This window comes from Paramacrobiotus metropolitanus, unplaced genomic scaffold, assembly GCF_019649055.1.
Source record: "Paramacrobiotus metropolitanus isolate TYO unplaced genomic scaffold, Prichtersi_v1.0 Parri_scaffold0000041, whole genome shotgun sequence".
NCBI lineage: Eukaryota > Metazoa > Tardigrada > Eutardigrada > Parachela > Macrobiotidae > Paramacrobiotus > Paramacrobiotus metropolitanus.
The window spans coordinates 99,521-115,685 of NW_026570261.1; the positions used below are offsets into that span (position 1 = coordinate 99,521).

The following is a 16,165-nucleotide window of genomic DNA, read 5'->3' on the forward strand; positions in this document are numbered from 1 at the left end:
CATTTTTTAATTTTTTTCCGTTTGTTCTTCTTCAGAAATGTCTGTTCAAAGACCACACCAGTTGCCAATTTTCGCGCGAAGCGCGAAGCGCGAAGCCAGCAACAAATTTCGCCGCAAAAACCGTTAGAAATTCTACAAAAAATAGTAAAAATATTTCAGTAAATGATGTTAAATTTTATTTTATGCTTGATCTCCGCCCGCCTTTAAAATAATCCCGCTCCCGTCCGCTCACACTTTTTTCCTCTCCGCCCCGTCCCTCCAAACTCAAAACTTCCGCCCGCTCCCGCCCTCCAAAAAAGCGGGGAGGGGCGGGAATGGCGGAGAATTTTCCCGCTCCGCAAAAAGGCGGCCCAAGTCTGGTGTACAGTATACGAGCAGCATGCTCATTGCTCTTCTTCCTTGCAGACTTGCAGTCCACCGTTTAACAGCAACAGTACCTGTACTGTTATCACTCGCTAGTCGCTATATTTATCTCTTTTATACCGTGCTCAGCGTGCTGTAAGTATTGCACCGGCAGTTTTTCAATATTGATACAATATTGATAGTTTTTCAATATTTTCAATATTCAATATTGATTCTAGCATGATTCTAGTTGAGGGCCACCATATTTTATCAATATATTGGTTAGGCATGTACCACATAAGCATAAACATAAAGTCCAGATTTATAAACTGTTTTGGCTTCGCACGAGAGCTTTCCAGCGCTACAATACCCGATTTGCGATAAGCCGCCGATCAAGAGAGCAGGCGCACAAACCGTGCGCAGGGGCCATAAAAAGTAATTAAAAAGTAATTAATACGCTGCTCTCTAAGACATGTCCTGCTCCCACAGGCACGGGCCCGACTAACAAAAGTGACTATGCGGAGGCCGGTAGTGGTCATGCGCATACGGTGTAAAACAATGGAGGAGACACAGGAGGAGGGAGAAATTGGCCTGCCCTGTGTCTGCCCGTGGTCGGTCCATTGCGCGTGCAGTTTTTCGCAAGGCGAAAGAGGCAAGCATCCCTTTCAGACGCAGGACGCGGTGCCTCCAAGTCATGCTCTCTATAGCATGGGTACTGGCCGCTTGCTTATCGCAAATTCCGAAATATTACCGAAATCTCTATTATTTGTTTGTCGTGCCCTGAAAATCAGAAAATTAGTGATAGGTTTACATACATTAGAAAATTAGTGATAGATTTTTCTACATGAAGTAATGCTTTTCGATTTACTGGACCGGTATCACGGCGCTAGCCAACCTTTCCTTCCGGTTTGTTTGCAGACATGGCATTAGTAATTAAAGGTTAACGTAAGCAAAACATTAGAATCGTAGAGATGCGCTGCGACTTTACGGGCAATCGAGCAATCCATCAGGTTTTTATCAATCCCGGCGGCAATGCGAAAGCATCATCCTTTACAACCTTTGTACGACACCTTTCCATCAATTCCATAAAGCTTATACATAGCATACTTGCTGTACTTGCTGCCTTCTTCCGACTGGCAGTATGGCGCGTTGCAGCAGTACAAACGGATAGATCAGGCGCGGTACATAAGCACCATGTTTAGCCACAGCGTTATTTAGACGCGCTGCAGTGCTACTGACATCCCCTTTTATGTAAAAAAGCCAACGATTACTGTCCGCATCTGCTTCAAACATTTCCGACGATTGTCACGATTGCCAAGCTGCTGTCCGAATCCGTCTAGAATTATTTCGTGAGTCGTAAACGAAGGTCAAAATAACATTAAAATTAATCATTAATCTTACTGGCTCTGTAAGGCGGCTCTGTAAGCTTTCCGACACGGGAAGAACGACTTCAGATCAGCTGCCGCCGCAAATTCCCGAATGTTACTAGCACTGTCCACCTCGAAACTTTATTTGAACTAACATCAAAGGTTACACACCCTTAGACATCGGTTCTCCGGTAAATCGAAGTACACCGCAATGAACCGCAGTAAGTTGCAAGGTAGTCATAGTTTTTTATCATATTTTTTGTCAGGGAATCCTGGTGAATCCCGGTGAATCGAGGTGCACACCACGGTGAATCCAGCATCACAGCATGTGTATCCAAGTGAATCCTGCTTTCAGAAGTCTCGTTAGTTTTTATCATATTTTTTGCCAGTGAATCCCAGTGTATCCCGGTGAATCGAGGTGCACACCACGGTGAATCCAGCATCACAGCATGTGTATCCAAGTGAATCCTGCTTGCAGAAGAATCGTTAGATTTTATCATATTTTTTTGCCAGTGAATCCCAATGAATCCCGGTGAATCAAGCTATACAACCTGGTGAATCGAGCAGGAAAGAGTATGTATCTAACAGTCGAACCAATTCACGGCACTGCTGCCGTCACCCGGCTGGAGTGTTACGTTACGGTAGTACATGCGGCTAAATCAGGCGCGGTACATAGGCACCATGATTAGCCACAACGTAAAACTCCAGCCGGCTGACGGCAGCATTACAGGGGAATGGTTCGGCTAGCCTGCTTTTTCCTCCTATATCTGATTTGTGATTGCTCTGGGCACAGATTTAATTTGATTCGTCTTTGGTTTTATGTCTTTGTTTCCGGTTTTGATGTACTCCATTGCGCCTCCGAATTGCGGCACATTAACAATGCTGTAACGTGAGTGAAACCTTATTGTATGTTCCGCGGCAAAATATCTTCGCGGCGAATTTAAGGGCGGCGAAGTGTCCCACTCCCCAAATGTTCGGGTGCAGCGGCGTTTGCACCGCGACGTTTCACCGAGGACATTACAGGACATTACAAACTTTATATTCAATTGCGTTAATTGTGCGAGCACTGCACACTGCCCAATCGGCTGCTCGGTCCGTAAGGTAATGTTTTACCGACGAGCCATCTGCACTGTACTTGCGTGGTGCTCGTTATTAAGGCTGGAAATAACTCTGTTACTTACTTTGCCGAACGATCATGCTGACGTGCGGCGATTACCCATATTCCCGTAAAAATTACACCGTCATGGTAAAGAATTAAGCGTAGCGTTACGGGTAAGCTTGTTCGAACCGTAAAGGCCGAAAGGCAAATCCTCGTACCTGATTATTAATTTGATATTTTGTTCAGCCTCGTAAGGTTTCGTCTTCTGAAATTCTAAATGTTTGGTCCACCTTTTGAAATTGTGATCGGGTGGTTTTAACCAGATGTGAACGAGAGAAAAGGGCTGGAGTTTAAACGCATGAGTCTGATAAGCAGATAGCCAGCTGATTGATGACGTGGCTGCCTCCAGGTTTATAAATTTTTTAAATAAAAAACCCAATAAAAGATGAAGGAAGATTGGGACGACATATGCAGGCAGAGTGATTAACCATATACCTGCATAACTGCATTCACTTTCTCCCGGACTCATGAAGGCATGCACTGACTCTCACAATGGGCCTAATGCACTCAATGATGCCATTGTTAGATTAATCGACGACGGCGAGTTGGCTCGGCAGCTTGGTCATGCACCCATATGCCTAACTTCGGCACGAAGGGATGCCGTCCGGTAGAAAGGTCAACGATTAATCCATCTTTCTGCCATTTCGATTGCAGTTCTTTCTGTACGGACGGAACACTCTTGTAAGTTTTATAACAAATTGAGCTTGTGATCGGGAGTTGTTTTTCATTTTGATAAGCGCGGTCTCTGCCCTCTATGTACGGGTTATATATTTTTTAGGGAAGCTGAGTCCATTGCCGGTTGAAAGCCAAAACTGGATAGCGTCAAGATCAGCAGCAATGTGCGCCAGCGTTTTATTACTATCAAGGTGGTTCTGGACTTCTGGTAACCTTTTCAAATTTGCAAATTTTATCCTGGTTGTGTAAATCAAATGTACTTCACTTCACTTCGAAGTAAAAATGACCAATACAAACAAAGTAGTTAAAAGGACACTTAATATCAAAAAAGCAGTAACTGAATTAAATTTTCCGCTCCATCCATTGAACTTTTAACAAAAGTGGCGTCTCTTCGCTGTATCTCCAGTGTCAGTCGGCGCCAAAGAAATCCGAGGGAACGGTTTCCTCCTGAATGATCCTGCAGTTTGTTTTCCCGGTTCATGAAACTGGCAATGGCCGACATTTTCTGCATTAAATTCTCTGCCGGGTGACCTTGGACAATTCCGCACGACCACGAACAAACCATCGCCCCGCACTGATTTGTGCCTGGGAGCTATCGTTGGGCAATCGGGAACGTTGCGCTAATTTTACAGTTTCGGGAACGATTGGGAACGTCGGTTTTTAAATCGGAATTGCAATTTTACACATTCTGAACAGGGTAAAGGGTCTTTAGTGCGCCAATTTTTTTTGTGCTGTTTATTATTATGAAATTATTAGTAACTGAAAAAATGATCATCACTAATTTACATAGAGCGCAGCCGGATGCTTCGATTAATTAATTTCCATCAAGAGTACGTTAGCCATTTTGTCTGGCGCTTCGATGGTATCACAAATTTACTTTCAGTTCCTGATCCACCATGCCTTATTTTGGTTGGTTCCATGAAATTTCAACGGGAAAACTGCAACGGGCCTGTACGGCTTAAGACTTTGCCTCGTTATCTAACGCTTACAATGTACGGCAATCAGTAGGACGAAACCGTTTCTGCTTTTAAATACTGTACTTTGATACAACAGGCCTTTTCCTTAGCCCCCAATAAAACCACAAAAGACCTCCATATGCAGTCTTTGGACAAAGCCGCGCCTTTTCAATGCATACATGTATAAAAAGAAATTCCTGCTGCTATAATTATGATAAAAACTGCAGCTGGTGGGAAGGTATACCGCAAGCTAACATCCTTAAAAAAGATATTTTATCGCCAATAAATGTGACGCACGTGTTCGTGTCTTGCTAGTGTACTGCTTTTGTCTCGATAGTCTATGCAATCAATCAAACCACATTAGAACAAAAATAATGACTGGTTATGGCGAATGGGATCATTGGGATGCCTCTGGTGACTTGACTTCCACCACAAAGTCAGCCTCGCTGCTCAAAACGGCTAGTCAACGAAGTGTTAAACAAGACCTATGTAAGGCGGCTAAGACCATACGAAAATTTAGTGGCCCCGGGACAATAATTGGTAATCTACGGCATGCTACACAAGCAGTTTCGCATTTCGTCTTAGCTAAAACGCAAAGATGCATGTCCGTCTGTTACGGAAGTGCGCCGGTGACGTTATGCCAGGTTACCCCGCGTGACGTAACCTGGCTCTCTACCGCCACAGTCAATCTTCCAGTATCGACGTCCGCCTGTTACCGAACTGACGGAAACTACAGGATGCGCACACTGTCAAGAGGAAAACTGTGTAATGATAATACGAGTAATTCCAACAGGGAGGTCAACGGCAAGGGTCAGTGCGTATCGTCAACAGGCGTCGGAGTCTGGCGTCGTTAAAATTCCGCTGCTGGCCCTGATTGTCGACGCTCCGGTAATCAAACTCGCAAAATATTAATGAGTCGAATGGTACGGGTAGAATGCGAATAACAACGGTATACGGATAACGCCATAACGGGGTAAGCAATAATAACTTGGTAAGCACCATGCCGGGGTGACGGGAAAGCAGAAAAATGTTGACCTTCCGGGATGCCCGGTAGCTTTATTTCACATCACAAACAAGCAGCAGCCGCAGCGCGCGAAAAACAAAGTGGCGAAGCATCGGGAACACAGAACAACGTGACAAAGTATCAGGCATCACCCCAAGACTGCATGTTACGTCAGTAAGCGTCGAAGCATTTGAACCCTTCGGAACCGATCGCGCTTGGTCACCAAATTCGGGAAGAAGATACGACCGGAAAGGGGCGAGATACGGATGACTTAGTAGTTGCGCCAGGGGTTCAGCATTGAAATCCAATGAGAATTGCACCGGTATCGGCTAACTTAGACGAAATGTTCTGTGTGATTAATTCCGTGGTCGGCTGCGCCTGCGTATTTATTAATTAATTTAATTCGTATTATCCGTATTTTCTCCTTTTTATTTTAATTGGCGCTTCACAGTAATCACAAGTTTTCTATAAAAGCTCTATATCTACGCTAATTACACAGAGTCGCTGACGAATGCGGTTACTTCGTTCATTTCAGTTATGGGTAACTTACCCCTCTTATTAACTTTTTAATTTGGATTTTATTTGTTATTGGTTTGACTGTGCTGTCGGAATCGAAGATTCACTTGTCAGTGTGCTGTGGATACCCTGCACTAGAGTCGGCTTGCAGAGTGTAATGAATTTGCCGATTTTAACCGACCGAAGAAATTTTTAAAAATGCATGATGTTTTTCGAGTTTTTGCTGTAAATATATTTTGGTTATTTTCGTGAATTGTGGTTTTTTTGGTGCGGGCGGCAGCTGCATTATTCGCAAATATAGATCGAGACACATGGTAAGGTACATGGGAATACTGTAAATCGAGGCACATGCTAAGGTAAATGGGATTGGAGTAAGGTAGATCGAGACACATGCTAAGGTAGATGGGGAGAAGCAACCCGCCAATGATCGCTATTAGGTAGATCAACCTGATAGCGATCATTGGCGGGTCGATGGGAGGTAGGTGTAAGGTAGATGGGCACCCTTTTGAGGTAGATCGGAAGTGCTAAAACCATAATCGCAGTATAAGGTATATGGCCATCCGCTTGAGGTAGATCGGATTGACTAATGGAGTAGATCGCACAAGTTATACATGTGGTATAACTTGTGCGCTCTGTGCATTGACCAGCCACCACCGTGCACCTTCATTGCAGTTGCCGAGCAACATTTCAACGAAACACGGTGAAATTATTTGTACCAATCACACGGATATTTCCAATTATTATATGTACCAGTACGGCTGATAGCATATGTACATGCTAAAGCAACATTTGTTTAAATACAATGCCACGTGCTTTGGCCGTTGGCGAACTAGTTTCAGTACGCAAACATTTAGCCACCATTATTCCGCAATGCCTCGGGTACACGCCAGGAAAAGATTCTCCGGCCACCGTTATCTGTGGACAGCTGCTAGACCAGCTTCACCATTTCGGCCCTTTTCCGTGCTTTACACCGATGAGTACGGGGTTCCGTCGTGAAATCGCTGCCGCCATACGTAGAGCGTTTGCAGATAGTCACACCAAACACCACATGCGGAGCCCCTTTGACTGCCAGGGAAAGGTCGCGGGCGGTGTACTGCGGAACCTGTCCTGGACGGATCCCAGCCAGCAGAGAGCGCATCACGATGACGCCGTTCCTGATACACCGGCCCCAGTTAACCACGAGCCCAGCGTGGCCCAGATGGCTGTTTCGGAACATTTGCCGGTGTCCGGCGAAGGGGAAAGAGAGCTGCCATTAGCTCCGCGGAAACCGGGAAGGCGCCGGTGCACACGAGCTGATCAGTGGGTAATCGACAGCATGGAACATGGCGAACAAGTCACCAGCCGCCTTCGCCCAAGGTTGCCTTTGGCCGAAGATAATGCGGGCGAAGTGTCCCGCAACACGCCAATTCCAGCGGAGATCGGTACCATCACAAGGGCGGAACCCGACGCGACCGCACCGGATCCGGAACCGGAAGTAGATGCGCGTGTTGCCGCAGCCGCTGATTTCTACAGCCGCCCCGAGGGAACAGTGTCGGAGACCGCGGAGGAGAGAGCCTTCCGGTTGGATAATCAACGGGACGTCATGCTCGAACTCCAGCGACGCAATGCGGTCGCCGCGGCGAAAGCCGCAGATGAAGCTGCCGACAGAATTATCTGGCAACACCAGGCCGTCGACGTTCATACACAGCAAATGGAGCAGGAGGACGGATGGGACGAGCAATACGATCTGGACATGGAAGAAATCAATTTCCGATGGTTTATGGAGGATCACGATGAGCGTCAGGAAAGGGACGATCCGGAGTACGACAACACGTCGCCTTAATTGTAGGCAGCCTGCGCGACCTCAAAAGCTCGTGGGCGCGTGGGTGGTTCAGCACGTTCAGAGGTAGTGATATTATGATACAAGCACAGCTTCGGCTTCGCCTCCGCGTTTCTTGTGGTCCACGGTCGGTGCATTCCCATGATTTCGATTAGTTTATTAAGTAGCCAGCATCTTATATTTCGGCGAAACATAATGGGACAAGTTGTAAAAGCCTGAAATCGCAAATTTTTATTTGAAAACCAATTTATCATTTTGCACTTTGACGCATTCCGTTTGTCACTACATGTACAGATGGTTTTTATTATATTTTAACTAAGCAAACCCGAAATCTTTCTGTCTATCAACCACTAACTTAGGGAGCTCTATTCAGTGGCACCAGTGCCAATCCTGTCATTTACTTAGCTGTCCGGCTCTGTGCACCGGACAGATATAGTTTGGTCACTCATCTTTAGCGGCTCACTGGTTGTTCGGTGACTTTCCAACTGAGCGTTGCAGTCTGCTTTGTGCAGTCCAGTTTATGCAGAATGAAATTAAGAGCTTATGAAAACAAAAATCATGTGAGGCAGCTCTGGACCACGGTTGACCTAATGGTGCTATCAGTTTTTTTCGAAATTTTCTGGTTTGCGAGATCTAAAAACATGGGGAGGCCGGGCGTATCTTCCTAATATAGGGGGCAAACATCTTTTTCCTAATATAGGGGGCAAAACTAAGCGTGTTCCACGGTTCCCCTGTATTGCTGCCGTCACCCGCCTGGAGTGTGACGTTACGGCAGTACATGCGGCTAAATCAGGCGCGGTACATAAGCACCATGTTTAGCCACAACGTAAAACTCCAGCCGGGTGACGGCAGCAATACAGGGGAACCGTGGAACACGTTTAGTTTTGCCCCCTATATACAGAGGGTGATTTCGCAACCGTGGATGGCATTACAACATTAAATTACTGAATGTCATTACGTGACCATAATTTAACGATGTTTTTATTTTTTTATTTTATGTTGTTATTTTTAGATCATCTTTAATGGCCATTCTTGTCGTATTTATTTTTAAGTTAGATTCTTGTGGAAATTTCTTTAACACGCGATGCAGAAGTGGATGGGCATTTGTTGTAGAAGCGGTATGTTAGCTTTCACCAAGTTTCCAAGGAGTTTGAAATGCGCTTAAGAAGAAGTTATACCATTGCAGGTTTCGAAAAACTGATTTTTTTCAAATTGCTCATACGGCAAGAATACTATCTTATCTACAATCGAGAACAATATGAGTTCAGTATGGCAAGTTGCAAAAAAGTTATCAATTTTTTTCGATTGTCGCCCATGATAATTTTGGCGGACTGGCGATCTTTCTGCCCTGCTGCCACCTGCGGTCAGAAGCGTCCAGCTGAATGACCACAGCTGACAGCAAACAAGATGCACTGTTGAAATAACATTCCAGTGACGAGTGTGATAGGAAACAGACCAAAACTTTGTGTAGTCAGTAAGGACACGAAAAGATAACAAAGCCGTAAGACAAAGGGGAAGACATAACAGGGATCCGTGAGCGCTCACTGGTGGCCACTCTCTCTTTCTATGTGCAAACTGACTGTGGCGGCACTGCAGGCGCAGAAGCGAAAGTTTCATGGAAAATACAGAACAATGAAAGTTCTTCGCTGAATACTGACCGATTTGACAAAGTAAATTCGTAAAATCAAAAATTAAATCCCAAAGAATCCGAAAATTCTCAAATTTGATCAGCATGTAGAAAAATCATTTGCTAACAACTTTAGGGAAGCATTTGTGAATAACTGTTTCCTAACTCGCTACAAAAAAATTAAAGTGACTTCCGGTGCACAAAAACGCAACTTTTGGGCGTATTTTAAACTTTAAACACAAAAACTCTTCTCAGAGTTTTTCCTATTCTAGTATACGCCGCTTCTACGGTAAATTTGAATTTTTCTAAAAACAATGAAATTAGTTATTACATTTTGAAAATTCACACTACAAAACACCAGATTTTTGGCTTAAACACATACAAAGATTTTTTTCTCTTATTAAGATGTGTAGTAGAATCATTTTGGTTGTTATTAGCTGTAACGGTTCTGCTGTAACCGTAGTGCATCGCGCACGAGCGATTCTGCCGCTCAGACCACGAACACGGTATAACTTCTTCTTAAGTTATCTAAACATGTGTACGGCATGGCGGCATATGCGAAATCGACAGGTGCAGCGAATGACCTTTCCGATTTAAGTTTCCGATATACGTATCTCCACATCAACCGGCCGTAGTCATCTCGGCTACGGCTGCCACAACTACAAGAGCGGGTAGTAGGTCGCGTCGATTGACAGATGACACCGTGGCTCGTACCTGTTCATCGGTTGTCACTGTGTTCCCAGAAACCCCGGCTCAGCTTAGCCAACTCGAAACCTAGTGTTGGTATTGGTACTAAATGCCGCTTAAGCGTTTATATTGCTGTGCGAAAACTAAAATTTCGCTTCCTATATGGCCATAAATTTTGTGTACGCGACGGCGGCAACGCACATGCTTAGAATTTGGCCTACACTGTCAAAGTGCAGATAGCAAACAACTATTTCCAACTATTTTGATGCGGAAAACAGCGAAGTTCTTACAGTAGGAGATATTTTCGAAGGAACTGTGGCTCATCTGGACAGCTTAGGGTGCACACCCAGCGGGCAAATTCAGCTGTGACCTTTTTTGGCATGTGTGCCGTGACCGGGGGAATTTGTCGTTCAAGAAGTTCGTGACGCAACGCAAAAGTGCCGAGGCCTCTTAAGGCGCGAAATGCGTTAAGGAAAGCCAGGGTGCGCGTGCATCTTGCAGCGTTAATAGGCGTAGGCCGAATTGTCAGCGCCGACCACCACTGGTCGGGCAGCAGCCAGGACATGTGAAAGGGCCCGTGCTCCGGCTTGGACTCGGCGTCCACCGAGTCGAGTCCCACCACATGCAGACGAAGCACTGACCAAACGGCTGTACCAACATTGCCAACAACGCGCACGTCCTGCTGGAACTGTCGCCTACTGGGGTGGGTGGCGGGTTCTCGCGGTGATCTCAAAAAGCGGTTGCAAAATGTTGCGCAGCATCTTCAGGACATCGTTTGCCAGGGTGCTGGCGCTGTGTATGCACTACATCGCACAGCGCCGCGTAAGCGGGATCACGCAAATTGTGCCACTGTAAGCGCGGGATCCTGGATGAGCAGCACACGTGTCGGTGACTTCCCCCTCGGCCCAGCCGTTCGAATCCCGCTTCCCCATGCGTGATGCCGTAGATGGACAGACAGGGCTAGCTTTGCGCTCTCGTACATAATCTACTCCAGATCGACGTCGCGTCCTGCAACCACCCTTGCTGGAATTAATCAGACTTCATAAAGATCGTCGTCGTTGGTCGTTAACTGAACGCGCTCTAACACTGTGACCAGCGTCAGCCGTCGGCCGTGCATCGGGTCTGAGCAGACCGCGCTCAGTGGGTTGGTCTCCAATCTCCATCACAAAGCAGCACAAATGCATTTTGTGCGTATTCACCGGCTAGTCACAAAGTGTCCACATAATGCCGGCGTCACAGACTCACAGTCAACCACGCAACCATGTATGTACTTTAAGGATGTCGTATTAGTCGCTGTGTGAGATGCTCTTCTGTGCAGCCTTTCTCCTCTGGCGGTCCACGTTGAGATAGCAGCGTCAGCGGAACTTTGAAGATAGTTTAGCCGCCGGAAGCAAAACGGCTTCCTGCGCAACCTTGACTTTTATTTAGCCCATCGCTGTAGTGTATAGCAAGAGATTCTCGCGAATGCTAATGTAAAAATGTTGCTGTTGTACTACAACAACATCTTCCCGGCTGCCGTAGGTGGATTGGTAACTCTGATGCGAGACAGCGCGAGCGGCCCTCGGTCGGGCCATCTCCTGTGTCACGCGCTGACTGCTTTGCTAGCCCTTCAAAAAGCGCGCGATGGTGGATAGATCATAGAAGGTATTGCTGTTGGTAACGACAGACGCTGATTTTGAGGAGGGAGTGCGCCAACTGGTGCAGGTCGTCTCAGATCGACTCCACGCATGTACCGTTAGACACCGACCGACTGGTCATTAGCCGACGGCACCTAGCATCTGCCGCTTGGACGGTCACGCGGCCCTGTCCCAGCCCGTCCTCCGTCGGCTACATGACGGTAAAACGCAGGAACTCCCCGCTTCACATTTTGCTCCCATGATCGCCGCCTTTCCGATTAGCACGAACAGAAGCGAATGTAAAGGCGGATGTAAGCGAGGAAAAGCACTGGCCGTTGAGGTAAGTTGGGCTGACACCCTGGCTGCCTCTTACCTGGACAGACAGAAGGAAAAACGGGTCGATAAGGCTGGAAACGGATTAGCAACCGCCGTCGTTCGGAAATTCTCGAGTTTTGCCGGCAACGGCTTTTAAAATAATGATGCATGTTCTTAGATGCTATGTTGTACCAAGTGGTACATATCGCTTAACTTAATTTTTACATTAAAGAAAATCACTCTTATCATCTTTTGACGCGTAGATAACATGCATGACACACAGTAATTACACTTCGTTCTCTTTATTAATGTCTGACCGAATCCCATCTAGCGATTGCAGCTGCTCATTACTGAACAGCGAGCGCGGCACCAGAATGGCCCGGTGCTGCTGGTACGTTCCCGTGGCCTTCGTCAGGTCGAACTTGACACTATAGGTAATGGGCATCCCACCGGCGCCTTCCAACTGCATAGCGGATTCAACTAAGTCCTGGCGATGGACTTTCTCCCCGAGAACCGGCAGGTTGGACCGGGAGAAAGCCAGGCAGTCGGTGCTCTGGCACGCGAAAGTCGACCGGAATATCGTCGCCACCTGTTTGAAAGAGGAGTAGAAAACAGTTATCAACCTAAAGGACAAAGGCCACTTCACCTCTGTCGGCAGCTCGCGTCGTAAGATCGTGACCAGTTCCACCAGGTCGGTGGTCCATTTCGCCAGTGTGGCGTCGTCGACTACTGGCAGGCCCACCGACGGCCGACCCAGGGCGGTGTGGCTGTCCTGTCCCTGGTAGCGAGCGGAGAAGGCCATCTGCGAGGCCAGACATTCTTTCAACCCGTCGGCTAACTCGTCCAAATGCCCCAGCGCCCGCACCACCTGTTACGAACCAACATACTAGCCTCGATACTGTGTCGATATGCATATATATCAGCCATCTTACTTCTGTCGCCACCGTGAACAAAATCGACCACATGCGGGCCGTGCGCTCGACGCCAGTGTCGACGCCCAGACTGCGGATGACGGGCACCTAGGTCTTTTGTGTGGCGTACACCGTGGCCAGGAAGCCGTTCAATGAATCCGGCGACAGCAGTCCCAGCAGCAGCTCAGCGTAGGTGGCGGCGAACGCCTTGCCGCGTTGAAATGCCTGCGCATCGCTAAAGTCCCAGTCGGTGACTGGCTCGTCGATCTGCAGGAAGACGATCCGGCTGGTCAGCCGTTCTCTGCCAAAGGTAACCACCCAATGAAAATACTACTGTCAAACTGCGGTGACAAGATCAGCGCTGTCTGACCTGTCAGTGCCCGACTGCACCAGCTCCTCGGCATTCCCCGCGTTGGCGGTGATTAACACACTGGACGTCGGCTGTGCCGGCTCGTCCACCGTGCGGTAGTTGACGTGCAGCTGCTGCTCGAACGAGGCCAGGATGACCTCTCGGAGTGTAGGGATATCGGCCACGTCGTGGAATATGTGCGGCAGTCGCAGCTTTTGCCAGCGCTCACGCAGTGCCGGCAGCGATATCTGGCGGACGTTGCACAGCGTGTGCAGTTCCCGTCCAAAGAAACTTAGCGTTAGGTTGGCCAGTGTGGTCTTCCACGAGTCAGGCCTGCCCACCACGACCACACTCGGGATGCCGAACAGGTCCGTGATGAGGGCGCAGTACTTAATACTGACTAAGGAATGGGCTGGAAAATAGAACCAGGTTGTGAGTCAATTAACAAACTAATTAACAGCTGCAACCATTAACCCAACATTGACCGACCCAGCATGAAAAGGAACGTGTAAAAGGTGCTCTTCGGCAATAGCCGGCGCAGTGTCAGCAAGAACGGCGGCTCCTCCGGACCGGTGTAAGGGACGACCTTCTCCGGCAGCTCGCATCCCGGAACCCAGACGTACTGGCTGTTGGGATACTGGATGCGTCGCGCGCCGTCCTCACCGATGTAATAGATCACTTCCGGCGACAGCACGACGGTGCGGAAATCGTCTTGCAAGCCAAGACAGGCAATGGACTGTTTCCGTCCGGCGTTCGTCCTGCATTATTCAAACTTAAACCAAGCACACGAAAAATTTGTTGGTAGTTAATTTTTTATCGGTAGTAGATTAGTAGTAGGTAATAGATATTATTAAGATATTACTTAATAGTTTATTGGTAGTAAACTAGTACATTAATAATCTTTTTTATTCGGTGTAAAGCTGTGCAGGCGTATTGCCACGTGTACAGATACGGGCCGGTACCAAATCATGGTTGTATAATAAGCACAGTACACGTACGCTTTAAACTGGCTGTATTTCCAGTCCAAAAACAGGTTATATAGTCCCGCGTCACCTTGTACGGACAGTGTCGGCATGGAGCGTTCACTGAACAGCGCCGACATCAGCGCAGATTTCGTTGCCCAACTTCTTGTCGATAAAAATACCGGACTGCAAAATCACAGCATATACATAGCGCTTAACAATTCTACAACGCGCATTCTTTTTAGCAATTCTACATGTTTTTCATAAATATATTAATGTTCTTACATGACAGTATTAGGCACATCATGAAGGCTGATCAGCCAGATTAGCCCCGTTAGTCCACCGGTGCGCGAGCCGTCCACGTCGTCTCGAATATCCATGGTGAAGCTGAACAACCACTGATTCGGCCGGAGTTTGCCATTTCGACTTGTGTAGTATGTCCGGCCGTTCTTCTCCACGAAGGTGGCATCTGTGTCGTGTGACACCGGACTGACACTCGTTCGCTGCCAAAGGAATATTAATAATTTTGTTAAACTGTACTACAAAACAGGTACGTATACCGGTATACGTACATACGTACAGTGTATAAATTATAATATTACAAGTAATTTCAAATGAATGCTTTTCAAATGATTTATTTCATAATATAGTAGGTATTATGGATTCTTTTCATTTACATATGTATGTAGATTGAAAACTTAAATAAATACACCCATAAATTAGAAAAAGGCGTATTTAAACAAAAATATTAAAATTAATATTATAGTCATAACTCATAAGTACATTAAATTTATATCTTAAAATTCAAAATATATATAATGAAAACTGACATATTGTACTTAAATTATCGTACAGAGTTTTTGCCAGTCATATTCAAAACTGGAAAACTACTATGACTCATTATGCTCTGAATTCTGATAACAAATGTCTGCTCTCCGTTTTATTCGGCTCAAAAGTTTGCCTTTCGGTGCATTTGCACGATCGTAATGTTGCCGGGTTTCTGGCACCCCAAATTTCCTGCATAACCTTTGTCGCTTTTAATTCGCCTTATCGCAACCGGCTGGAAGACGTATTACCACACAACAAAGATCTTACTGTACAGTACCACAATAATTAGCGGGCATGGTGGACAGACTGGGTGAGCGGACGGCAGGATAGGCCGGATACCGTATTGTGCCGGACGTATTCGTAAAGTACAACGCCCGCGATACGAGTATATGCAAATATGCCATGGCCGGATAAAATGGCTATCTGTAGCGACTCTACAATCAGCCTCACGTGGTCTCTGGTCCGGTATCCGGTCTGTCCTGCTGCACCCCTTCGTCCAGTGCGTCCCTGCCCGCTGATCCGGATCAACCGTCTGTCCCGGCTGCATCCCGTACTTACTTTCCGCTGCTTCTTCATGATAATGTTTTGATAATATGACTAGGCAAAGCTGCTTCAAGATCCTTGCAGTAGATGAATAATGATTATGACGTGAAATGCTGTACCGGCAAAATAATTCTAATAAATGTCAAAGTGAAATGCAATCACAATATACCGTAGATTAAAAAAGGAACCCTGGCAACTCGTTTTGGTGCACAATACTAACAGGGAATATAAAGTCAAGGTTATTTATTATGTTTTTGTTTTCGCTGGTGGTTATTTATATCGAAATGGCGTGGTTAGCCGTTACACTGGGATCGTCCTTCGGCTCTCTATCGAAGAAGTGTAAAAGAGGGTGACCTTGACGATTTGCGGGACTGTGGGTGATATGTCTTCCTTTTCCAGTGCCAGCCTGCTTAAGCCACGGGCATCGAGTTGCGCCAACGCGGTAACAAACAGACCATCGCCCAGGTTGGACCATCAGATTACAGTTGCA

The 16,165-nt window shown here is 46.7% G+C and overlaps 2 protein-coding genes across 3 annotated transcripts in view; one reads left to right on the forward strand and one right to left on the reverse strand.

Moving 5' to 3' along the window:
* LOC129590713 (uncharacterized) overlaps positions 1-14,159 on the forward strand; it is a 98,773-nt gene extending 84,614 nt beyond the window's left edge. Inside the window, exons 1-3 of one of the 2 annotated variants that reach the window (XM_055486066.1) lie at positions 6,749-7,964; positions 11,673-11,988; positions 12,050-14,159. In XM_055486066.1, coding sequence (XP_055342041.1) covers positions 6,821-7,840 — 1,020 coding nt within the window. In that variant the 5' untranslated portion in view covers positions 6,749-6,820 and the 3' untranslated portion in view covers positions 7,841-7,964; positions 11,673-11,988; positions 12,050-14,159. Of the gene's footprint in view, positions 1-6,748; positions 7,965-11,672 lie in introns of those variants that run through there. The other variant, XM_055486065.1, reaches the window with a different exon arrangement.
* Positions 12,346-15,821, reverse strand: LOC129590712 (uncharacterized). Its single transcript, XM_055486064.1, has 8 exons — positions 15,691-15,821; positions 14,590-14,807; positions 14,341-14,490; positions 13,832-14,100; positions 13,364-13,754; positions 13,015-13,294; positions 12,729-12,950; positions 12,346-12,671 (listed from the first exon to the last, which is right to left on the reverse strand). Exons 1-6 carry the CDS (start codon positions 15,706-15,708, stop codon positions 13,102-13,104), a joined length of 1,239 nt encoding a protein of 412 aa, XP_055342039.1. The 5' UTR covers positions 15,709-15,821; the 3' UTR covers positions 12,346-12,671; positions 12,729-12,950; positions 13,015-13,101.
* Positions 15,822-16,165: the final 344 nt, after the last annotated feature.